The 25,949-nt window shown below is 42.8% G+C and overlaps 1 protein-coding gene across 1 annotated transcript; it reads right to left on the bottom strand.

Moving 5' to 3' along the window:
* Positions 1-544: 544 nt before the first annotated feature.
* PDIA3 (protein disulfide isomerase family A member 3) lies at positions 545-25,926 on the bottom strand. The gene is made up of 13 exons (XM_010385248.2): positions 25,537-25,926; positions 17,960-18,038; positions 15,002-15,119; positions 10,661-10,768; positions 9,009-9,138; positions 6,655-6,771; positions 6,209-6,334; positions 5,339-5,521; positions 3,673-3,781; positions 2,615-2,743; positions 1,938-2,017; positions 1,687-1,744; positions 545-985 (listed from the first exon to the last, which is right to left on the bottom strand). Exons 1-13 carry the CDS (start codon positions 25,701-25,703, stop codon positions 872-874), a joined length of 1,518 nt encoding a protein of 505 aa, XP_010383550.1. The 5' UTR covers positions 25,704-25,926; the 3' UTR covers positions 545-871.
* Positions 25,927-25,949: the final 23 nt, after the last annotated feature.

Raw genomic sequence — 25,949 nt, 5'->3', positions numbered from 1 at the left:
GGTTAAAGGGCCACACCCTAGGCTTTGGGAGATAGAACTGCACCCAACAGTGTCAGCAATTCCTGAAACAACTTGGATGAAACCTCGTGATGCCACACCCTTGACAGGGCATTTCTGGGCAGAGAACAGTCCTTGGGAGGTATAAATATGCAGTAAGCTTAGCTGCGTGGCAAGGAAAAACAGGAACCCATCCTTAGGACATGGACAGCCTAACAAGAAAGGCCCTTCACCTGTTCTAATCACCAGGGTAGGCCTGGGCAATAAACATGTAAGGAGAGAAAGAGATAATAAATTTTGAAAGAATTTTGAGGTGATTATGGACCCAGTCAGTCAGTCTACAGCTGCAGTGATCAGTATGGTAGCAACTGTATTGCTATTTAAATTAATGAAGACTAAAAATGTAGTTTCTAGCCATATTTCAGATGCTCCATAGCTACCTGTACTGAACAGTGTAGATTACAGAGCATTTCCATCACTGAGGAAAGCTCTATTGAACAGTGATAGTGTGCAGAGAACACCTGGTTCTCAATCTTGTGGAAAATAAGACAGTTTAAAGGGGTCTCATTTATTGTCACTGTTCCAAATGTACAAAAAAAATTAGAAAATACCCCCAACTCAACCCCACCCCCAAAACATTTCCCCCAACACAAATAATTTTTCCCAAAACCACAAACATAAACTGGTCCTGGTATTTCCATAAACAGTGCAGCTAAGAAACAGTTTAGAGAAAATTTAACAGGATTCAGATTATATCCATTCTGTCCTCTCAGCCCTGAGAGGTAATAATTCCCATTTGGGTCCCAGTCCTCCCTAATGGTTTTCCCATCTCTGGTGGAAGAGTCCTTTTACAAAGTGGCGTTTGGCTACTGCTTTAGAGATCCTCCTGTGCCTTCTTCTTCTTCTTGGGTTTTTCTTCTTGAATTACAGGGGGGTTTGTAGCTTCTCGTTGTAGATAGCTAATAAAATCACTTAATTCACGGCCACCCTGAAAACAGAAAGATTATCTTAAAAATGTAACTTTTTAAATAACCCTGATCTGCTCCAAACAGGAAGACTTTTGAGTTTGTAAAAGCCCATTAGCAGCCACATATACTGACCATGAGAGTTTAAACAGTTTTTAGTTAAATAAACCCAATTAGCCTGGCGTGGTGGCTCACGCCTGTAATCCCAGCACTTTGGGAGGCCAAGGTGGGCAGATCACCTGAGGTCAGGAGTTCAAGACCAGCCTGACCAACATGGAGAAACCCCATCTCTACTAAAAATACAAATTAGCGGGGGGAGGGATTGCATTGGGAGTTATACCTGATGTAAATGACAAGTTGATGGGTGCAGCACACCAACATGGCACAAGTATACATATGTAACAAACCTGCACGTTATGCACATGTACCCTAGAACTTAAAGTGTAATTAAAAAAAAAAATACAAATTAGCCAGGTGGTGGCACATGCCTGTAATCCCAGCTACTTGGGAGGCTGAGACAGGAGAATCGCTTGAACCTGGGAGGTAGAGGTTGCGGTGAGCCGAGATCACGCCATTATACTCCAGCCTGGGCAACAAGAGCGAAACTCCGTCTCAAAAATAAATAAAAATAAGTAAATAAACCAACCCAATTAAAGAACTATGTTTAAGAGTGTGTGTTTATGTCTGTGTATGTATTTGTGGGGATATGGGACAATTCACTTACTTCATATTTCTTTGGATTTAGCTTCTTGTTGGCTGGAGAGAAGTATATGGTAGGAAAACTGGGGAAAGAAACATTTATTAATTTGAAGCAGTTATGTGGGCTTATGTGCAGAACTCTTAAGCCAAGAAGGAATCAGTGGTTCTGCCTTCAACTGGAATATGAAGACTATGTCTAGTAATGATTTCCTGGTGGTTACAAGCTTTATTCCAATCAATTGCCTAGACACTTTTGTTAATTTTTAATCCACTTACCCTCTAACTTCATATGGAGAAGGCACATCATTGGCTGTGGCATCCATCTTGGCTATGACGATATTTGGGTCTTTGCTGAGCTGTTAATAAAACAGGTTAAATGTTTACATTTCAAGTTTTCAGTGACAGAGGGACACTTAAGTCAATTCAAGACTTAAAACAATCTCATTCTTCAAACACTAAAAATACAAAAATTAGCCGGGTGTGGTGGTGCGCTCTAATTCCAGCAGATAAACTGCTGTTCAGGTGGGAAGAGTGCTTTGCAGATGGTAGTACCTCACTTTTCACAAGCTTCCCTTTTTTCTCTTGTATTAAGACTACATATTGCCACCTTCAAATTTACCTGGTCTAAATAAAACATTACAAAGGCTAAGTCAAATGTTTTAAGATGAAGAACCATATGGATTCATGTAAGCCATTACCAAAATTGAGAAGTTCTTAGATATTTTGAACTATTATCTAGATTGAGCCTGAGGAATGGAATGTTAAAAGTGGGTATCTCAGGCACTGCACAGGCTGGAGCACTAGGGGGCAGTCAAGAGAAAGTGAGTAAACAGCAAGTAATTGGGAAAAAAATCTACCAGTACTTAGGAACCAAGCAAATGAGCCAATGCTGAATACATATATAAACTTTGCTCCTGCTCAAATGTTATCCTCAGAATAGGATTCACACTTACCTTCTCTCCAAGTTCTTTATACTTGGGCTCCAGATTCTTACAGTGACCACACCAAGGAGCATAAAATTCAATCAGTACATCTTTATTTTCATTATTCACTATTTCATCAAAATTCTCTGCTACAACTACCTGGAAAACACAGAAGAATCTCTAGTTGGTAAGGTAACATAAAAAAATAAATTAACAAGCTGTATTTGTTCCTAGACCCAATCCCTCTCCAATTTGATGTGTTACCACGGAAAATAAGTCATGGAAACCCAAATCACATTTACAGATTAAAGATGTTGTCATTCACTAGATACCAACTCGTTCCTTTGTCTGTCACCTGTCAAACTATGTTCAGGAAATTACAGGACATAGAAGTGCTACCCAACCGTTGCTTAAAATAATTTCAAGCCAGGCTTGGTGGCACATGCCTGCAGTCCAAGCTACTCAGAAGGCTGAGACAACTGAGTAAGACCACACCTCTATAAAAAAATTCAAAGTAACACACTGTTCTTAGAGGTTGCTCTATCCTCAAGAGTAACTTAGCCCAATATAAATTTCATCACAAAATTCTATGCAGGCTTTATACTCTTGCCCCTACCAAGCATTATGAGCCCTGCCAATGCTTTTTTTTTTTTTTTTTTTGAGATGGAGTTTCACTCTTGTCGCCCAGGCTGGAGGGCAGTGGCATAATCTCGACTCACTGCAACCTCTGCTTCCCAGGTTCAAGCGATTCTCCTGCCTCAGCCTCCCGAGTAGCTGGGAACACAGGCACCCGCCACCACACCTGGCTGATTTTTTTTGTATTTTTAGTAGAGTTGGAGTTTCACTATGTTGGGCAGGCTGATCTCGAACGCTCAACCTCATGATCTGCCTGCCTCGGCCACCCAAAGTGCTGGGATTATAGGCATGAACCATCGCTTGGCCTGCCAATGCTTATTTTATGACTCACGGAATAAGGACAAAAAAAAAAGAGATGGCCAACAAAGTCTTCATTTAGATCCCACAGTTTTGGAACAAAGAAATGAGGAGAGGCAATTGCTCATAGCTTGATGAGGCTGTCAGTACCTCACCTTTACAGGCCCATCATTGCTCTCTGGGATAGGTTCAGACTTCAGGTATCTCTTCAGATTGCCATCAAAGTAATCCTGCAGGAACCTCTCCAGAGCCTTCCCATCACGCCTACAATTGGAAGACAAGGGTAAGGCTTGTTAATCTATTCCCACCACTGAGAAAATTATAGCAATTGCTTTGAATAGTTACTATGTATTTTAGCTTTTCAAGGCTAAAAAAAAGGGGAACTCTTATCTCTCAATATGCAGAACTACAGACTGAAGAAACAAACCGTTCCTTTTATTTCTAATGTGTTCTTTGTGGATTTCAAAGTTCAGAGAAAGAATCATTGGTCTGCTAGAGATTCATTTTTGTAAAAGAACCAGGTCTTATTGCTCTGGAGGATAGTGTGTGTTTACAGTATTTCATTTTATTGACTGTCTCACAAGGAATATTTTCTCTTGTCTCAATCTCCCAAAATCTCAGAAAGTGAGGGTAAAAATTGTTTCTGGGGTCTTAAGATCTTACTGATTCTGAGTTTACTTTAGACCCATGTGGTATTTCAAAAAGAAAATACATTCTGTAGGGATGAGCGGGGAATGGTTTGGTTTGCAATTACATCAGTATCAATGAGGCTGGTCAATCTTTTTTTGGATTTTTCAATTTTTAAGAGACGGGGTCTGGCTATGTTGCCCAGGCTGGCCTCAAACTCATGGGCTCAAGTGATCTTCCTGCTTCAGCCTCCCAAAATGCTGGGATTATAGGTGTGAGCAACCACATCTGGCCCAAAGGAGGTTGTCCAATCTTATCTTAGTTTTTTGAGACACAGTCTTGCTCTGTCACCCAGGCTGGAGAACAGGGGCGTGATCTCGGCTCACTGCAACCTCTGCCTCCCAGGTTCAAGTGATTCTGGTGCCTCAGCCTCCCTAGTAGCTGGAATTACAGGTGCACACCATCACACCCGGCTAATTTTTGTATTTTTAATAGAGACGGGGTTTCACCATTTGGGCCAGGCTGGTCTCGAACTCCTGACCTCAAGTGATCCACATACCTTGGCCTCCCAAAGTGCTGGGATTACAGGTGTGAGTCACTGTGCTCAGCCTTTATCTGCAATTAATAATGACCAAGTGGAATTATGTAAGAATTCCAACCTGCCATCCTTTCATTAGTTTTCAGAATTCATTAAGGATCATAATCCTTAAAGTATCTATATGTATTTACTTATTTTTATTTATTTCTTTTTTTTGAGACGGAGTTTTGCTCTTGTTGCCCAGGCTGGAGTACAATGGCACGATCTTGGCTCACCGAAACCTCCGCCTCCCAGGTTCAAGCGATTCTCCTGCCTCAGCCTCCCAAGTAGCTGGGATTACAGGCATGCACCACTGTGTCTGGCTAATTTTTGTATTTTTAGTAGAGACGGGGTTTCTCTATGTTGGTCAGGCTGGTCTCGAACTCCCGACCTTAGGTGATCCGCCCACCTTGGCCTCCCAAAGTGCTGGGATTACAGGTGTGAGCCACCATGCCTGGCCTAAAGTATCTATATTTAAATTGAGAAAAACGACAGTCATAGGTCTTGATTAAAAGACCTATCTTCACATTCCAGGGTTATTGTTCTTCAGAAATCCTTTGTAGTATAAAAGGCTTTAATAAATGCCTTGGAGAATCAAAGCCCAACTAGCAACTCACGAGAACTCCTCCTGCATGACAAACTTCTCTCCTTTAGCAGTTCTGATAGCAACAACAGGAATCTCTCCAGCAGTGCTCTCCAAGCCAAAATCAGAAAGTTCATGGCTAAAGGTTTTGCGGCTAGCTACAGCAAAGTTGAGTTTGTGCCCAGCATCCAGGAATTTCTTTGCCACCATCATTACCCTGTGGGAAACAAGAGACATCTGTGCCAAGACTATACAGGGTGGTCAAGCACTTTTGAAACTAAGAACCAAGTGACTGGAAAGCAAAGACTAAGTTCTATAGTTCTAGCCTTCTGGAATCAGTCTGAACAGTCTGAGCTCCTGGGCCCTGACACAGGGTTATGATGTACTTCAATGCCTTACTGAACTTCACTGGCAAATTGGTGATGCCCAATCAACTGGTGCATTCCTGCTAAATCTTGCTGTAATATACAACTGAAATCTGTTTTAGGCATAATGACTGATTGAAAAGAAAATTTGTAAAGGTAAAATGCACTGAGAGTCTAAATGTGCAAGTAAGCACAATGCTTAAGTGCATTTTATATCAAATTTCCACCTTCTACTTAGAGTCACTGTGTCACAAAGCAAAGAAACACCTACGAAATACATGCCCAATAGATTTTGAAAACAGTTTATGTTATTTGTCCTATGGCTTCAAATGTAGTTTTTGGAAGCCAAATGTTCCCATTCTTTCCTGCTCTTATACCACACATGGTAACAGGACAGTAATTTTAATTTTTTTTTTTTTTACAGCTTAAGGAACCATTTATTGTTTTACAGATTCTTAAGGAAACAACAAGATAGTTAGAAGGGACTGTTTATACATTGGGCAAACTTGTCCATGTGGGAAAAACATAATTCTTATTACCTGTTTCTCCAGTAGTTGGAACCTTTAGCATTCTTTTCATAGTCCACGTCATAGTAAGCAATAAGTAAGTCCTTGCCCTGTATCAAATCTTTATTGTCTTCTGTCATGTGAGGGCAGATACCGAAACTGAAATGAAATAATCCATTATCAACTGGCTTGGCAAGTTTTTAGCTATATCATAAAGCTGCCACAAAGTAACTGATAGCATTTATGAAGGAAAGAGATTTTCAACATTTAGGACAAGTACTGAGCAATATATACCTTACAGGATGACAACAGGAGTTCTAACACCCATACATTACAGCTTTAATATAAACTCAAACTATTATTATTACAATCCCCCCGAATAGACCGTTTAAGCCAAAATATAGTTCTGCTTAATAACTGAGGTAAACAAACTAAAATCAAGCAAATAAATTCCAGACAAGATACAAAGAAGTACTCACATGTTTTCCTGGATGAACTTTTTAATTTTGCCACTGGTCATTTTTTGCTCTGTATATGCCACAGTCTTGTCCTCAAACTTGTTAGTCAGATGTGAAGGACGGAATAAGATGATACCCCTTAAAAAAAAAAAAAAATGTCTCAGTAGGCAGATAGCAGAACTGTCTCCCATCCTTTTTTTTTTTTTTTTGAGATAGGGTTTCACTGTTGCTCAGACTGGAGTGCAGTGGTATGATCATGGCTCACTGTAGCCTTGAACTCCCAGGCTCAAGTGATCCTCCCACCTCAGCTGCCCAAATAGCTGAGAACACAGGTGTGCACCACCATGCACAACTAATTTTTTATTTTTTAAAATTTTTATAGAGATGGGGGTCTCACCATGTTACCAAGGCTGGTCTTGAACTCCCAGGCTCAAGTGATCCTCCCATCTCGGCCTCCAAAAATGCTGAGATTACAGGCGGAGCCCCCATGTTTCATGTAATGCTCAAGACGATTACTTTTGCTGCCACTTTTAACTAGCAACATCTAAGCACATAAGGACTCTTTTCTAGTACCACAGATTCAGCAACATGACATTCTCATTAACACTAAGATGCTAACCACCTTAATCTTAAATGCAATAATTGGGTATAGGGTTTAATACATTTTGGGTTGGAAAATTAAGAGAACGTGGTTCTAATCATAGTTCCCCAACTAATTCCAAACACATTAGACCAGGTCTCAATTTAATCCTTCTGGTCTTCAGCTTTTTCATTATCTCAAAAAGGGGTTAGAGTAGATTTTCAAACCTTTACAAACAATAGCAGGCTGGCTGTGGTGGCTCACGCCTGTAATCCCAACACTTTGGGAGCTTGAGGCAGACAGATCACCAAAGGTCAGGAGTTTGAGACCAGCTTGGCCAATATGATGAAACCCTGTCTCTACTAAAAACACAAAAATTAGCCAGGTGTGGTGGTGCACACCTGTAATCCCAGCTACTTAGGAGGCTGAGGCAGGAGAATCACTTGAACCCAGGAGGCGGAGGTTGTAGTGAGTCGAGATCATACCACTGCACTCCAGCCTGGGCAACAAGGGTGAGACTCCGTCTGAAAAAAAAAAAAAAAAAAAAATCCCTCAAACTTACTCTAAATCTTCTCCTTTTCACACATGGTTAGTGACTATTGTTTACATTTTTTATACTCACTCCTTCCTATCCATTGCCACTAATGCTGTTGACCGAGTTTAGACTCTCACATGTCATCCTCAGTTTAGATTCTCCTTATAATCCTTAGAATTCTCCTTAGAATCCTTTGAATGCCTTTCACCACTCCCCCTTCAAACCATTATAATGTGGTTGCCAGTGACTTCTTCACAAATTTAACCCATTTATGTGGGAGGTTGTAAATTGTTTTTGTGAAAGATCAGACCTTGGCAATGACCTTGAGCAGGAGGCTATAACTCCCACAAGCTTAGTATTCCAATAACAGAACACTAAGCATTACTCCCCAGCCCAGAGTCTTTCAATGGCTCTCAAATGTCTAAAAGATAAAATCTAAGCTCTTTTGTATGGCACTTAAAATTTATAATTTGGTCTCTGCTTAATACTCCAATTTTATCTTTCATAATCTCAATCACAAACAATACTCCAGCAGTACTACGGGCCCCAACATACCTAGGCTATCTTACATTTCAAGGCCTTCACTCCTGGTGCTCTATCTGGAATAATTTTTATTTCAAAGGCCATAACCTTCCAGAAACAACCCATCCTTCAAGAGTCACCCCCTCTATGAATTTTTCTGATATTACCCCCTACCCCAAAAGAAGAAAAACAATCACTCCCTCTTTTGTACTTCCAACCACTCTGTATATAGTTCTATATATACTTATACTTTCATTTTTTACATATGTTCATGTATACAATCTCCCTTTACTAGATAGAGGGTTGTTCCTTGAAGGCAGCAATAGTTTCTGGCATGTAGCATAATGCTTTGAAAGTACTCAATAAACCCTTGGGAAAAATTAGGTATAAAAATGACCAATTCAGGTTGGTGTGGTGGCTCATGCCTGCAATCTCGGCACTTTGGGAGGCCGAGGAATTTGAGACCAGCCTGGGCAATATGATGAAACCCTGTCTCTACTAAAAATACAAAAATTAGCCAGGTATGGTGGCACGTGCCAGTACTCCCAGCTACTCAGGAGGCTGAGGCGCGAGAATCGTTTGAACCTGGGAGGCGAAGGTTGCAGTGAGCAGAGATCGCATCACTGCACTCCAGCCTGGACGACAGAGTGAAACCCTGTCCCAATCAATCAATCAGTCAATCAATCACACCAGTTTACACAATAATACTTGGTCCGGAGATTCAACTCAGTCACTTACTCTCCATTATCATCATACTCGTTCACCAGAGACTTAACATTCGTATGTGCAAATCGGTAGTTATCCCTCAAGTTGCTGGCTGCTTTTAGGAACTCAGAGTGAGCTTCACTGAATAAATCATCGAAAAAACCTATACAGAAAATATTAAACACAAGGAAGAAGCAATAAGTGCTGACAGATAGATATTCCAAACCATAAACGTTTATTTTTCAAGGGTTTCATTCTACTTTGAGGACTGGGTCTGCTTTGTCATGACTACCTCAGACAGGCACAATATTTAGGATGAGAATTTTCCCTCTACCCTTTACGGACACACTTCTTGAGAGAGCCAAGGGAGAAAATTTGTCAGTGTTCAAGTCTTCATTCTACTTTCCCATAATTGAACAAATTCGGGCAAATTGCTTAACTTAAGAGTTTCAGGGACTATTTGAGGTATCAGAAGGATTAAGACGATACGTCAAAATAGACTGTAAACCACTTCACCCAATTTTTTTCTTTCTCTATATTTGTCTTTAGTATTACTCATTTAGAAAAGTGACTAAAACATAAATGTTTAATGAATACACGCTAACTCTTTGTAAAATATAAAGAATCAGTAAAATTTAGATGATAAAAAGTGGCTTTTGGCCAAATTTAAACAGTAAACCATATTCTGCTCCCAGAAAGTCAGTATTTTTTGTTTGTTTGTTTTTTGTTTTGCGACAGAGTTTTGCTCTTGTTGCCCAGGCTGGAGTGCAATGGCGCGATCTTGGCTCACACCAACCTCCGCCTCCTGGGTTCAAGTGATTCTCCTGCCTTAGCCTCCCGAGTAGCTGGGATTACAGGCATGTGCCACCACGCTGACTAAGGTTTCTCCATGTTGGTCAGGCTGGTTTAGAACTCCTGACCCCAGGTGATTTGCCCACTTCAGCCTCCCAAAGTGCTGGGATTACAGGCGTGAGCCACTGAGCCTAGCAAAAGTCAGTTTTATTACAGTAATTAGGAGACTAAGAGAAGCACAAACATAGCTTTTACGTTTATATTTATTTTTTAGTCAAATTTATCATATATCACATTTAAAAAACAAAATAATGAACATCTAAGATGCAGAAAGTGTTTAACTGGCTCATGTCATTTAAAAACGAGATATTGCAACACATGAGAAAGCAATGAATGCTGCAAAAACAAGACAAATCCTAGTAATCTGATTTTAACTTTTAAGTTCCCTAATTATTGTGAAAATAGCAGAGTTTTATTATTTACTTGTATCTTCCTACCTTAAAACTTTATTTTCAGTCATAACTACCTTATGAGTTAAATCTCAGAGTTTAAGAAGCATTAGAAAATGCTGAAGATATTCCTATCCTAGTCCTTTATTTTTCTCCCACGCCCACCCCTCCTAGTCCTTTAATTGAAATTAAACCTTCACATCTATAAGACCACAAACCCACCCAAATAAAACACCAATTGCCCCCACATTATAATTACATTATATACTAATTATATAATGTACTATAGTACATTATAGTAATTGCTAACCCAATTCTGTCAGTTGCCTTTTCAATTGCCCCAAAGTTTCCTTAACTGCTTTAATTCTGTGGCTTTCCCAGACATGGAGGGTTTTGGAAACCAAGTTGATGATTCTGTGGCACAGTTTAATATTTGCTACTTACCTACTACAGACGCATCTTTATCACTAATGAATTTCTTAAATTCTTCCTCAGTCCTGAGAGGCACTGAAGCTGGTCCTGCCTGCTTCTTCAGGTGGCTGACAATTCCATCTTAGAAATCAAAATAAAAGTTATAACAACACAATTTATTTATAAATTTTGAGAAGGCAATTATTTATGATTCAAAATTCAGAAGGTACAAAAGGGTATATGACGAAATTTTCTTGCCACCCTTGTCCCTAGTCACCCAGTTTCCTCCTTATAAGATTTCAGTTTCTTTTTTTTTTTTTTTTTTTGAGACAGAGTCTTGCTCTGTCGCCCAGGTTGGAATGCAGTGGTGCAATCTCAGCTCACTGCAAGCTCTGCCTCCCATGTTCATGCCATTCTCCTGCCTCAGCCTCCCAAGTAGCTGGGACTAAAGGCGCCCGTCACCACGCCCAGCTAATTTTTTTTGTATTTTTTTTTAGAAAGACGGGGTTTCACCGTGTTAGCCACGATGTTCTCGATCTCCTGACCTTGTGATCCACCCGCCTTGGCCTCCCAAAGTGCTGGGTGGGATTACAGGCATGAGCCACTGTGCCCAGCCAAGATTTCAGTTTCTTGTATATCCTTCCAGACATTTTATGCATAAACAGGCATTTATATATAAACAGCTACTTCAACCTTTTATTACAATGGCATAGCGTTTTTATTATTGTTTTAAAAAGTTTTTTTTTTTTTTACATAAACATTGTTTACAATGCTAGTGTTTCACTATAAAAGTGCCACAGTTTAACCAGACACAACTGCAAAAATGATAGACATTTGTTTCCTATTTTTTTTTTTTTTTTCTGAGACAGGGTCTCCTTCTGTCACTCAGGCTGGAGTCCAGTGGCATGATCATTGCTCACTGCAGCCTTGACCTCCCAGGAGGGTCAATCAGATCTCTCTCCTCAGTCTCCTGAGTAGCTGGGCCTACAGGCACGCACTATCACACCTGGCTAGTTTTTTGTATTTTTATAGAGATGGGGTCTCACTGTGTTGCCCAGGATGGCCTCCAACTTCTAGGCTCAAGTGCTAGGATTCAGGCATGAGCCTTGTTAAACCATTTTTTTTGTTTGATTGTTTGAGACGCAGTTTCACCCTTGTCACCCAGGCTGCAGTGCAATGGCATGACTGCAACATTGGCTCACTGCAACATCCGCCTCCTGCATTGGCTCACTGCAACATTCAAGTGATTCTCCTGCCTCAGCCTCCCGAGTAGCTGGAATTACAGGCGCCCGCCACCACGCCCCGCTGATTTTTTCTATTTTTAGTAGAGATGGGGTTTCACTATGTTGGCTGGCCAGGCTGGTCTTGAACTCCTGACCTCGTGATCTGTCCACCTTGACCTCCCAAAGTGCTGAGATTACACACATGAGCCACTGTGCCCGGCCCTAGTTAACTATTTTTTTTGTTTGTTTGTTTTGTTTTTTTGAGACGGAGTCTCGCTCTGTCGCTAGGCCTGGAGTGCAGTGGCCGGATCTCAGCTCACTGCAAGCTCCGCCTCCTGGGTTCACGCCATTCTCCTGCCTCAGCCTCCAAACCATTTTTAAACATACAATTCTGTATACTATTTGTGCTACCTCATGTAAGTGGAATCATATAGCAGCATGTAGTCAGAATTTTCTTCTTTAAGGCTGAATAATCTTCCACTGGATGCATATACCGTATTTTGTTTACTATTCATTCACTGATAGACACTTGGGTTTCTTCTAACTTTTGGCTACTATGAATAATGCTGCTGTGGATGTAGGTGTACAACTATCTTCTTTTGGGTATACAATAAGTCCTCACTTAACATTATTCATATGTTCTCAGAAACTGCAACTTCAAGAGAAAGAATGTACAGCAAGTCCTAGAATAACACTGTTTCCTATAACATTGATGAGGAAAAAAAACACCAAGTTTTGTTATAGGTTGTTTCACTTAAAAGTTACAGCTTCCAAGAATCTATTGACAACATTAAATGAGAACTTAATGTATACTCAGAAGTGGGTATACAGAAGCTGGATCATATATATGGTAATTTTATTTTTATTTTTTTTGAGACAGGGTCTCACTCTGTCACCCAGGCTGGAGTGCAGTGGTATGTGATCTCAGCTCACTGCAACCTCCACCTCCCAGGTTCAAGCAGAATTCTCCTGCCTTAGCCTCTCAAGTAGCTAGGACTACACGTGTGCACCACCATACCCAGCTAATTTTTGTATTTTTTGGTGGAGACGGGGTTTCACCATGTTGGCCAGGCTGGTCTCGAACTCCTGACCTCAAGTGAGCTACCTACTATGGCCTCCCAAAGAGCTGGGATTACAGTCATGAGCTACTGCACATGACCTTCCATTTTTAATTTTTTTTTTTTTTTTTTTTTTTTTGGAGACGGAGTCTTGGTTTGTTCCCCAGGCTGGAGTGCAGTGGCCTGATCTCGACTCACTATAATCTCCGCCTCCCGGGCTCAAGCGATCCTTCTGCCTCAGCCTCCCAAGTAGCTGGAATTACAGGTGTGCGCCATCATACCCTGCTAATTTTTGTATTTTTAGTAGAGAAAGGGTTTCATCATGTTGTCCTGGCTGGTCTCAAACTCCTGACCTCAAATGATCTGCCTGCCTTGGCCTCCCAAAGTGCTGGGATTATAGGCATGAGTCACCATGCCCGGCCCTATTTTTAATCTTTTTTTTTTGAGACGGAGTCTCACTCTGTCGCCCAGGCTGGAGTGCAGTGGCCGGATCTCAGCTCACTGCACACTCCGCCTCCCGGGTTCATGCCATTCTCCTGCCTCAGCCTCCCGAGTAGCTGGGACTGTACAGGCGCCCGCCACCTCGCCCGGCTAGTTTTTTGTATTTTTTTTTAGTAGAGACGGGGTTTCACCGTGTTAGCCAGGATGGTCTCGATCTCCTGACCTCGTGATCCACCCGTCTCGGCCTCCCAAAGTGCTGGGATTACAGGCTTGAGCCACCGCGCCCGGCCCCTATTTTTAATTTTTAAAGGAACTACCATACTGTGTTTTCCATAGTGGTCGTCCCAGTTTACATTCCTAATAGTGCACAAAGTTTCCAATTTCTCTACATCCACACCAACACTGGCTATTTTGTTGTTTTGATTGTGTGTGTGAGTGAGACAGAGTTTCGCTCTTGTTGCCCAGGCTGGAGTGCAACAGCACAATCTCGGCTCACCGCAACCTCCGCCTCTCAGGTTCAAACGATTCTCCTGTCTCAGCCTCCCGAGTAGCTAGGATTACAGGCATGTGCCACCATGCCTGGCTAATTTTGTATTTTTAGTAGAGACAGGGTTTCCCCATGTTGGTCGGCTGGTCTCGAACTCACGACCTCAGGTGATCCGCCAGCCTCGGCCTCCCAAAGTGCTGGGATTACAGGCGTGAGCCACCGCACCCAGCCTATTTTATCGTTTTTTTTAATAGTAGCCATCCTAATGGGTATGAGATGGGTAGCCATCCTAATGGGTATGAGATGGTTATCCATATATATATGGAGACGCATACGCTTTTTTTTTTTTTTGGTGGAGATGGGAGTCTCACTCTGTCGCCCAGGCTGGAGGGCTGTGGCACGATCTCGGCCCACTGCAACCTCCGCCTCCCGGGTTCAAGCGATTCTCCTGCCTCAGCCTCCTGAGTAGCTGGGATTACAGGCGTGTGCCACCATGCCCAGCGCCAATTTTTGTATTTTTAGTAGAAATGGGGTTTCACCATGCTGGCCAGGCCGGTCTCAAATTCCTGACCTTGTGATCCGCCCACCTCAGCCTCCCAAAGTGCTGAGATTACAGGTGTGGGCTGGGCACAGTGGCCCGGACCACACTTTTTATTAGAGATGGGGACTAATATTGCCCAGGCTGTGCTCAAGACAGCCTCTCACCTCAGCCTCCTGAATAGCTAAGACTATAGGTATGTACGTGCCATTGCACCCAGCTCATCTAGATTTTTAAAACTTGTTTGTTGCCTTCTTCCCCTCATCCCCCAGAATGTAAGCTTCACAAGAGTAGGGACCTTGTCTGTTTTATCAATAAATACCAACCACCTAGTATATTTAGAATATCTGGCATATTCTAAATATGCCATTACAAATACTCAATAAATATTTGTAAAATGAAAAAATGTCGAGCTGACCTTATAAATCAAGTTTGTGTATTTTCTGTATTACTTATATAATCTGTTCATTTAGAGAGGTCTTTTGTTACCACCAAACTAACTGACCTTTTAGATGAGGAATTTTTAAGACTGAAAGTACACTGTGTAGAAAAACACATTTTTATGTTTCCACTACAAAGAATAAGGTACTTAACATTAGTTTCCAGAATGTAATTCAGGATCCTTACCAGCAGTCCTAGGTCCATCATAAGCACCTGCTTCTTCACCATCTCTAAATATCTTCAGGGTTGGATATCCACTGACTCCGTATTTATTACAGGTGTTAGTGTTGGCAGTGCAATCAACCTAAAGATCAAAATACACAAACAATTTTCTTATCCAAGTATCTGCTGCAGGTTCCTCCTATATTCTCAAAATAATAGGATTGGTCAAATCCTAAGGGGATCAAGGAATTCTTGACATACATGCCATAGAACATTAGATTTTCAAGGCAGACTGGAGCTTGCCTAACTACATCAGAACTGCCTAAGGAATTCTTTAAAACTGAGATTCCTGGGCCTCACATAAAATGCAAATGTTACTGTTTAAATTCTGCTCTTGGAGCCTCTATTAGCTAAAGCAGTGGTCTTCATCTTTTTTCTGCCTCAGAACACATGAGGGATAAATCACTTAAATTATTAACAGTGGCTTACTTTGATTATGACTATCACCAAGGGGATATATAGATAGAGGTACATATCCTTTAGGTGGAATATAATTTGATTTTGCAAATCACTTAGAGATAGTATCAAAGGTACCAATACTTGTACATGTTCCCTGAGCTAGTCTGAATCTGGGCTAAACCATAACATAACAGATCTAGTGAGACCTATCAGGAAGAAGGAAAATAATTTCCTGGAAGGAGTCATTTACTCCAACCCAGGTACGAGTACTTTGCATATATTATCTCATTTAATCTCCACAAGATTCTTAAGTATGATCCTTATGCTCTAAGATGGGTAAACTGAGATCCAGAAAATTAATGTGTCTATAGTCACACAGGTAGGAATTGTGATTGCATCTTTTTTCTTTTTTTTTTTTTTTTTGAGAGAGTTTTACTCTTGTTGCCCAGGCTGGAGTGCAACGGCGCGAATTCGGCTCACTGCAACCTCCACCCCAAAGGTTAAAGCTATTCTCCTGCCTCAGCCTCCTGAGTAGCTGGGATTACAGGCACCCGCCACCACGCCTGGCTAATTTTTGTAAATTTAGTAGAGATGGGGTTTCACTATGTTGGCCAGGCTGGTCTTGAACTCCAGACCTCAGGAGATCCACCCACCTTGGCCTCCCAAAGTGCTGGGATTACAGGCGTGAGCCACAGTGCCGGGCTGTGATTGAATATTTTTTTTCCTATGGCAAGCTGCTTGATAGGATTAAAAGTAGTTTCCAAAAATAGCCTTATATATGAACTATTTGAGGCTGGCAGAAGTATGAACTTTTAGACTAGAACAACAACGGGTTTACTACAGAATGGCAACATTCTAGAAGTATTACTTTAATTGTAAAAACAAATACAAGTTTACAGTTGACCATTTGGTTACATTTTCATCAATATCCTCAAATCATTTTCACATTCCCATCATTGTGATTATCATATGGCAGTTTAGGGAACTCATTTACTCATAGATGATGATGATGATGATGATGATGATGATGATGATGATGATGAGGGAACTCATTTACTCATAGATGATGATGATGATGATGATGGTGATGATGACGATTTGAGATGGAGTCTGCTCTTTCACCCAGGCTGGAGTGCAGTGGCCATGATCTCAGCTCACTGCAACCCTCCCACCCTCCTGGGTTCAAGTGATTGTCCTGTCTCAGCCTTCCAAGTAGCTGGGATTACAGGCACCTGCCACCACACATGGCTAATTTTCATATTTTTTAGTAGAGACAGGGTTTCACCATGTTGGCCAGGCTGGTCTCGAACTCCTGACCTCAGGTGATCCGCCCTCCTTAGCCTCCCAAAGTGCTGGGATTACTGGCATGAGCGACCATGCCCAGCCTCAATGATTATTTTAGCCTTTACAGCTGTACTTCTGCTTTCCACATTTGACCTTTAATTCTTATTTACCATATACTTTACTACTCTTTTTTTTTTTTTTTGAGACAGGGTTTTGCTCTATTGCCTAGGCTAGAGTGCAATGGCTCAATCACAGCTCACTGCAGCCTCAACCTCTCTGGCTTAAGCAATTCTTCCACCTCAGCCTCTGATTAGCTGGTACTATGCGAGCCTGCCTGTATCTTTAGTAGAGATGGAATTTTGCCACGTTGCCCAGGTTGGTCTCAAACTCCTGGGCTCAAGTGATCTGCGTGCCTTGGCCTCCCAAAGTACTGGGATTGTTTTTTTAAGAGACAGGGTCTTACTCCGTCACCTAGGCTGGAGTCCAGTAGTATGGTCATAGTTCACTGCAGCCTCAAGCAATCCTCCTGCTTCAGCCTTCTGAGAAGGTGGGACTACAGGTGAGTCACCACACCCAGCTTTTTAAATTTTTTGTAGAGATGAGGTCTTGCTTTGTTGCCCAGGGAACAAACTCCTGGCTTCAAGTGATCATCCCAAACTGCTGGAATTACAGCTGTGAGCCATCACACCCGGTCTATTTTATTTTACTTCTTATGCCAGTAATTTCCTTAGTCTCACTACTTTTAATTTTTTTTTTTTTTTTTTTTTTTTGAGACGGAGCCTTGCTCTTTCACCAGGCTGGAGTGCAGTGGCCGGATCTCAGCTCACTGCAACCTTCGTCTCCTGGGTTTAAGCAATTCTCCTGCCTCAGCCTCCTGAGGAGCTGGGACTACAGGCGTGCACCATCACGCCCAGCTAATTTTTGTATTTTTAGTGGAGATAGGGTTTCACCATGTTGGCTAGGATGGTCTGGATCTCTTGACTTCGTGATCCACCCACCTCGGCCTCCCAAAGTGCTGGGATCACAGGCATGAGCCATCGTGCCTGCCACTACTTTTAATCTTTTGAAACTAAGTCAGCTAAGTATTTGCCCAGAAACTAGTATTCACTCTTCTTAGCAGAATAAGAGTATAGAAAATAAATGTTAATCTTACAATTTATTACTGTTATTTTTTTCCAAGTAACAAACTACTTTTTAAAATACTTCACATTCGTTAGTGAAGAACCCACCTGTACTTACCTTTGCTAATGGGACTATTCCTTTTAATCTGGTAGCTGCAGCTTCATATTCAGGAGCAAGTCTCTTGCAGTGTCCACACCTATATACATATTAAAAAAGCCAAATTCTCAGTTTAATCCTGTGAATTTGGTAATGTTGTCTCACTAGGAAGAATCTCAAACTATAATATTACCTTTGAGCTAGTAGACACTTCCAAAAGCAAAATCATCACATGAACAACATTCATTATTGTTAAAGTAAACCAGAACTCTCAGAAGGTAAAGGTCCTATCTCTAGACTGACGTTGACTCTATAATACTGGCTCAACCCAGGGCAGCTTTATTTTCTCAATATAAAGTATAAGTAAGTCGTGAAAGCTGTAGTCAAAAGTGTACGCCACATTATTAAAGAGGGTTGAATGGGTTAATGCCCTTTTGACCAATTAATAAGGCTGAATGAAGGACAAGATAGAAATAATCCCATTTCTGATAGAACTCCCCAGAGGAAAATACAATTCCCTGGAAAACCAGCATTGTGGCTGTTTTGAAGCTCACACCTGTAATCCCAGCACTTTGGGAGGCCAAAGCGAGTAGATCACTTGAGGTCAGGAGTTCAAGACTGGCCTGGCCAACATGGTGAAATCCCATCTCTACTAACAATACAAAAATTAGCCAGGCATGGTGGTGGGCACCTGTAATCCCAGCTAATCGTGAGGCTGAGGCAGGAGAATCGCTTGAACCTGGGAGGTGGAGGTTGCAGAGAGCTGACATTGCGCCACTGCACTCCATCCTGGGCGACAGAGCAAGACTCCGTCTCGGAGGCGACAAAACTGTGACTGAAACCCTGTAATGTCTTTTAGATGGCAGGCCTGATTTTTTACAGCTACACAGTTCACCTGGCCATGAGAACTGAAAACAAAGCATGTAAACTAGAATACCTTTCCCAGAGGGCCACCAGAAGCACCAGAACTCCTCTGCCCAGAAAGTCCTAATCAGTGTATATACAGCCAGCACCAGCTGTACATCACGTCTTCAAAAGCCAATGGGTTGGAGAGGGATCACGTTGAGAGGGTGAGTTCTGTAACCTCCCCACAGACAGCAAAAATAGAAAGATAATATAATAGAGAAGAAACTTGAGCAGATGTAGTTCAATAGTCAATTATGTAATTTTATTAAGTGATGGATGACTTGGAAATATTGTACATCCAAAACCTGTTTAAAATAAAGGACTATAAGAGCTTATTCTCCAAGGTCTTCAACAGGCCTATTAAAGTATAAAAGAACCAAATGACAAATACCAAATTCAGGATAAAGGAGTGTATAAGATGGTAAAGGGGCACATAGGGAACTTCAAAGTACTGGCTATGTTTTTCAGACTGAGTGCAAACAAATGGTATTCCTTACGCTGTATTTCACAGATTCATTTTTTTTTTCTGAAATTAAGATATGTTTTGCAGTCATGTTATAGTTTCAATGGTAGTATTTCTTTCTCAGTGAGACACAAGATAGTTCCTCTCACAATCAGTGATACAAGATCTTATGTGTGTGAAATAGGGTATTACTCATTATATCCTCTGTATTCCTTTAATATTGCATAGTAAATGTATTTTAAAGGGAGTAACAACTGGATCTGGGTCTTGAAGGATTTAGCACTTCAGAGAGGAGAGGGCAGGGTATTCAAGATGAGGGAGATAGCAGAGCAAACATAAAAGAATACCAGTAAGCATGATGCATTCAGAAAACTGTAAAGGGCTCTTTTGAGATAATAAATGTGCATGCATGTGTACTAACACTACATCAATTAGCAATGTCAAAGACTGACAGAAAGGGAGAAAACAGAGACAAGAATAAAGGCATCTAGAAGATAATATATTTCATATGGCAGACAATAAAAGCTTCTACCAGAGTGGCAGCAATGAAAATAAAGAGACAGAAGAGAGATTTCTGTTGAATATATAGTAGTTGTCAAGGCTGAGGCAACAGATTTATGAGTTAATCGTTTCAACTACCTTCAAACACTTTAAGATAAAAAAACACATACAATAGTTACTAGGTCAAGCTAGTGGGTGTCAACTCTAGATGCTTATCGAAAATACCCATGGAGCATTAAAACAAAAAAAGTATGCATGGCTTACAGATTGAGAATCTCCAGAAATCTGGGGAGCAACCAGGTGTGTGTGTAAGCTGCAAGGCTGGGACTAAAATCCACTGCCTTAAACTTTGGCAATATCCATAAGGTCATCAAATCCACAAAATGAGTTTCAACGAGGCGGGAGGAAACTCCCCTCTTCAAATCCACCAGGAATGGAACTCAGGTGGTATTTAAGGGAAATCAGAGTCAGTTAACATAGATCCTTCAAGATTAACCACTACTTCTTTCACCCACCCCTAGAAAATATTAAAACATAATTAATTCTATCTATCCTCAGGGATGGCACCTGACAGCTGATAATGAATTCCAACATATATTCACCCAATAATCATCACTTCATCATGTGTGCCATGTGTCAAGTGCTTTTTGATAAGTGCCTTATCAAGTGTCTTTGATAAGAAAATTGATATAGTCCTTTCCTTATAGGAACACCAGTCTGGCAGGGGTGACAGAGTATTATTAGATGCCAATGGAGAGGCAGGATCAATCAGTTAGTTGTCCTGGGAAGGGAAACAAAAAAAATTTGAGCTAAATGTTGATGTTGAAAAGATCAACTGGGGGTGGGGATTACAAGTAAAGAAATTAGCATATATATATATACACACTTTTTTTTGAGACGGAGTCTTGCTCTGTCACCCAGGCTGGAGTCCAGTGGCATATCTCGGCTCACTGCAACCTGCATCTCCCGGGTTCAAGCAATTCTCCTGCCTCAGCCTCCCGAGAAGCTGGGATTACAGGCTCCTGCCACCATGCCTGGCTAATTTTTGTATTTTTAGTAGAGACAAGGTTTCACCATATTGGCCAGGCTGGCCTCAAACTCCTGAACCTCATGATCTGCCCGCCTCGGCCTCCCAAAGTGCTGGGATTACAGGCGTGAGCCTCCGCACCTGGCCATTATTTATTGCTACTGCCCTAGAGGGTAGCATACACATCTATAGCATAAATAGATGTTGAGGACTTAATATTAAATATTAACACTGATCAATAAATTTTCAGATATTTTCAAACATTGAAATAGTGTTATTTCCCCAGAGAAATTGAGATACTCTTATCCTTAGAAGTATATAGAAGATTAACTCCATAATGGAAATATTAGTCTACAAAATCAACTGCAAAGAAAGCTTTCACTATGCCGGGCACAGCGGCTCACGCCTGAAATCCCAGCACTTTGGGAGGCCAACACAGGTGAATCGGTGAAGTCAGGAGTTCAAGACCAGCCTGGCCAACATGGTGAAACCCCATCTCTACTAAAAAAAACAAACAAAACACACACACACACACACAAACAAAAATTAGCCAGATGTGGTGGTGGTGCATGCCTGTAATCCCAGCTACTAGGGAGGCTGAGGCAGGAGAATCACTTGAACCTGGGAGGCAGAGGTTGCAGAGCCAAGATCGCGCCACTGCACTCCAGCCTGGGCAACAGAGACTCTGTCTCAAAAAAAAAAAAAAAGCAAGCAAGCTTTCACCTTTCACTTTCACTTGAAACATGAAAGTGGAGAAAGAACTTGCTTAAATAGCTCTATTTTGTGATGAGACTAAGATTTTTTTAAAAAGTCCATTTTACTTTCTTTTTTGAGACAGAGTCTCACACTGTCCTTGAGGCTGGAGTGCAGTGGTGCAATCTCAGCTCCCTGCAACCTCCACCTCCCAGGCTCAAGTGATCCTCTCCTCCCACCTTAGCCTCCTGAGTAGCTGGGACTACAGGCGTGTGCTACCACGCCCGGTTAATTTTTGTCCTTTTTTGGTAGAGATGGGGTCTGGCCATGCTGCCCAGGCTGGTCTCTAATCTCGCCACTGCCTCCTGAGTTCAAGCAATTTTCCCAACTCAGCCTCCAAAGTAGCTGGGATTACAGATGTGCGCCACTACGCCCAGCTAATTTTTGAATTTTTGTATTTTTAGTAGAGATGGGGTTTCACCATGTTGGCCACGCTGGTCTTGAATTCCTGATCTCAAGTGATCTGCCTGCCTTGGCCTCCCAAACTGCTGGGATTATAGGCATGCACAACAGGACCAGACCCCATTTTACTCTTACTAAGGATTCTTTAACTGTTCCTTGTAAGATAGTACTCCTGAAATGTACAAAGGAATATAGCAGTCAGAAAACATTTCCAGCTGAAATGTTAATAAATAAAAATACCGAGGCCAGGCTAGGTGGCTCACGCCTGTAATCCCAGCACCTTGGGAGGTCGAGGTGGGCAGATCACCTGAAGTAAGGAGTTTGAGACCAGCCTGGCCAACATGGTGAAATCGCATCTCTACTAAAAATACAAAAAAATTAGCTGGGCATTGTGGCAGGCACCTGTAATCCCAGCTACTCAGGAGGTTGAGGCAGGAGAATCACTTGAACCCAAGAGGTGGAGGTTGCAGTGAGTCCAGATCGTGCCATTGCACTCTAGCCTAGACAACAAAGCGAGACTCCATCTCAAAAAAAAAAAAAAAAAAAACTGTAGTGGAATGTGAAGAAATAAAGACCTCAACAGGAGACCTCTTTAACTCCAAATTGCTCATTCAGATAACTCATCTTCCTTGCTGACATCGTGGAGGATGACTTTTTCTTTTAAACCAATTAAAAGCAGACACCACAGCAGAGATCCACCCAATTCTTGGGATAGTCAGTGCCTGATGGGATATGTAGTTCTTTTTTTTTTTTTTTTTTTTTTTTTTTTTTGAGACGGAGTCTTGCTCTGCCGCCCAGGCTGGAGTGCAGTGGCCGGCTCTCAGCTCACTGCAAGCTCCGCCTCCCGGGTTGACGCCATTCTCCTGTCTCAGCCTCCCGAGTAGCTGGGACTACAGGCGCCCGCCTGGTCGCCCGGCTGGTTTTTTGTATTTTTTTAGTAGAGACGGGGTTTCACCGTATTAGCCAGGATGGTCTCGATCTCCTGACCTCGTGATCCGCCCGTCTCGGCCTCCCAAAGTGCTGGGATTACAGGCTTGAGCCACCGCGCCCGGCCTTGGGATATGTAGTTCTTAGAGTAGCACGTGCAAAACTTCAAGTAGGAAAGACCCCTTTCTTTTTTTTTTTTTTTTTTTTTTGAGGCGGAGTCTCGCTCTGTCGCCCGGGCTGGAGTACTGTGGCCCAATCTCAGCTCACTGCAAGCTCCGCCTCCCGAGTTCACGCCATTCTCCTGCCTCAGCCTCCCGAGTAGCTGGGACAACAGGCACCTGCCACGTCGCCTGGCTAGTTTTTTATATTTTTTAGTAGAGACGGGGTTTCACCGTGTTAGCCAGGATGGTCTCGATCTCCTGACCTCGTGATCCGCCCGTCTCGGCCTCCCAAAGTGCTGGGATTACAGGCTTGAGCCACCGCGCCCGGCCGACCCCTTTCAATTCAAACAAAAAATTCTGGTTTTTTTTTTTTTGGTTTGTTTTTTTTTTTTTTTTTGAGATGGAATTTCACTGTTGTTGCCCAGGCTGGAATGCAATGGCACAATCGTGGCTCACTGCAGCCTCTGCCTCCTGGGTTCAAGCTATTCTCCTCTCAGCCTCCTGAGTAGCTGGGATTACAGGCATGTGCCACTATGCCCGGCTAATTTTGTATTTCTAGTAGAGATGGGGTTTCTCCACGAAGGTCAGACTGGTGTCGAACTCCCAACCTCAGGTGACCGCCCCCCTTGGCCTCCCAAAGTGCTGGGATTACAGGGAGGAGCCACTGTGCCCAGCCCCAAAATTCCTTTTCTATTTTTATTATTTATTTATTTATTTATTTTTGAGACGGAGTCTCACTCTGTCGCCCAGGCTGGAGTGCAGTGGCCAGATCTCAGCTCACTACAAGCTCCGCCTCCTGGGTTTACGCCATTTTCCTGCCTCAGCCTCCCGAGTAGCTGGGACAACAGGCGCCCGCCACCTCGCCCAGCTAGTTTTTTGTATTTTTTTTTTTTTTTTATTAGAGACGGGGTTTCACCGCGTTAGCCAGGATGGTCTCGATCTCCTGACCTCGTGATCCGCCCGTCTCGGCCTCCCAAAGTGCTGGGATTACAGGCTTGAGCCACTGCGCCCGGCCAATTCCTTTTTTAAATTAATATTCTAGTGGCCCACTATTCTCCAACAATTCCTACTTTAAATTGTTGCATGACCCCTGTAGTAAAAAGCATCACTCAGATCTGACAAACTCAGTGACACCCCCAGTTTTTACAAATTTAGTGACACCCCCTCAAAGCTAACAGCATGATTATATAATTGGGAAGAGTTGTTCCTAAGAGAGAACATGAGTTCCAGAGATCTATAAGAACTATCCATAGGCCGGGTGGTCTTCACTACAGGACTTTTTTTCGTGCAACCCTAGTTGATTGAGGCTAAGTTGATTGAGGCTAACTAGTTAGCTAGTTGATTGAGGCTAAGAAGTGAAGACTTGAGTCTGAAGCAAATATAAGTTACATACAACTTTTACTGACATTTTTGAACACAGATAGTTTTAAACCAAGGGTCACTGTGCCAGGAGGGGAAAAATTAAGTACTGTAATTATATATATTGAATTATATAGAGAGCTATCCCAAGGATAAAGGAATCACTGTTTACTCTGGTAATCATCTGGAGGTTTAAAACACACACACACACACACACACACACACACACACACACACAAACCAAAAAAAAACCACTCAAGTTGACTGGGCCAGAAATCTTATTTGCTCTTCCTTCTCCCTAACAGATTTTTATTTCGAGTTAGTTCTATCTAAGGAATTTACACCCTTGTTCACTTAAGTCACCCTAAAGCGGAGTATTTAATCAATATTGGTTATTTTATCATTGGAGTCTTGACATTTTTAAAAAATTCTATCAAAAACCGACAATATGGACAGATTCTGATGGAATTATTCTTGTTCACCTACTCTTTTCTTTTGGACAGAGGTGTCTGCCGGTACTGAAATGTAAGTGATCAGCTGAAGGGAGAAATTGTACACCATGTGACGGACAAATTACCTGCCTTAAGAAAGCACTTACGACCATTCTGCAGCCACTCAGTGACCTTGGCTAGAAACCAATGGCTGTGCAGTGTGATACGGTAAGAGGAAAGTAAATACCCTAGGGATCCAGGACTTGTGCATTTGGTGAAACGTCCGCTTCCACTACAAGGCTTTGGGATGTCTAGTCTGTAGACTGGAGGAACGTTAATACTGACTCACGCAGAAACGATATAGCTACATATTGAACTGGGGGAAGGGGTGGCTAAACCCTCTGCAAATAGGAAGTGCCGCAAGAGCACTAGGATGAGGATGAGGCCCTGCGTGAGCGCAGCCTTCGGGTTTTCCTTCTGCCGATCAGCACCTACTCCCCCGCTCTCGGCCAGGCGCCTCCAGCTCCCGGTAGTGAGAAATGTGCCCGCCGCAGCAGGGGCCCACAGGAATGAAGGGCGCCGGCGCTGCGTAGGCCCAACAGTTCCCCGCGCCCTCGCCCTCGGCCCAGCCCGGCCCTTCTTCCCCCGTCCCGAAAGAGTGGACTCACCAGGGGGCGAAGAACTCCACGAGCATAAGGCCCGCAGAGCCCGTGTCGGAGACGCGACTCTCGAAGTTGTCGTCCGTGAGTTCTAGCACATCAGAGGCAGCGGCGAGGCGGGCCGCGGCGAGAAGCAGCGCCACGCCCGGGAACAGCGCAAGGCGGCGAAGGCGCATGGCGGCGAGGTGGGGTGGAGGCGGCCGGAAGGGTCGCGGCTCGGCTGGGACTGCGGAGGTCGTGCGCGCGACCACACACCAGCTGCCTGCGCTCGCGCGTCTGGCCCAGGCGGACCTGCAGCCGGAGGTCCCAACCCCCAAGCCCGGCTCGGGCCGCTGTGTGGCAGCCGCCGATTGGCTGCGCGGCGCCTGCGTCGGGCGGGTGGAACCAGCTGGTAACGGCCGAGTGGCCGGAGTGCGGGGCGG

This window comes from Rhinopithecus roxellana, chromosome 5 (genome assembly GCF_007565055.1).
Source record: "Rhinopithecus roxellana isolate Shanxi Qingling chromosome 5, ASM756505v1, whole genome shotgun sequence".
NCBI classification, from domain to species: Eukaryota; Metazoa; Chordata; class Mammalia; order Primates; family Cercopithecidae; genus Rhinopithecus; species Rhinopithecus roxellana.
The sequence above is the reverse complement of the archived record's forward strand: the minus strand, read 5'-3'. Positions and strand labels throughout refer to the sequence as shown.

Excerpts from the sequence above, each read along its gene's own strand:
- PDIA3 (XM_010385248.2), bottom strand. The coding sequence starts at position 25,703 with ATGCGCCTTCGCCGCCTTGCGCTGTTCCCGGGCGTGGCGCTGCTTCTC. Across the intron at positions 1,745-1,937 it reads TCTCCATATGAAGTTAGAGG|TTTTCCTACCATATACTTCT; the intron begins GTAAGTGGATTA and ends TTCTTTCCCCAG. Across the intron at positions 986-1,686 it reads TAAATCCAAAGAAATATGAA|GGTGGCCGTGAATTAAGTGA; the intron begins GTAAGTGAATTG and ends TTCTGTTTTCAG.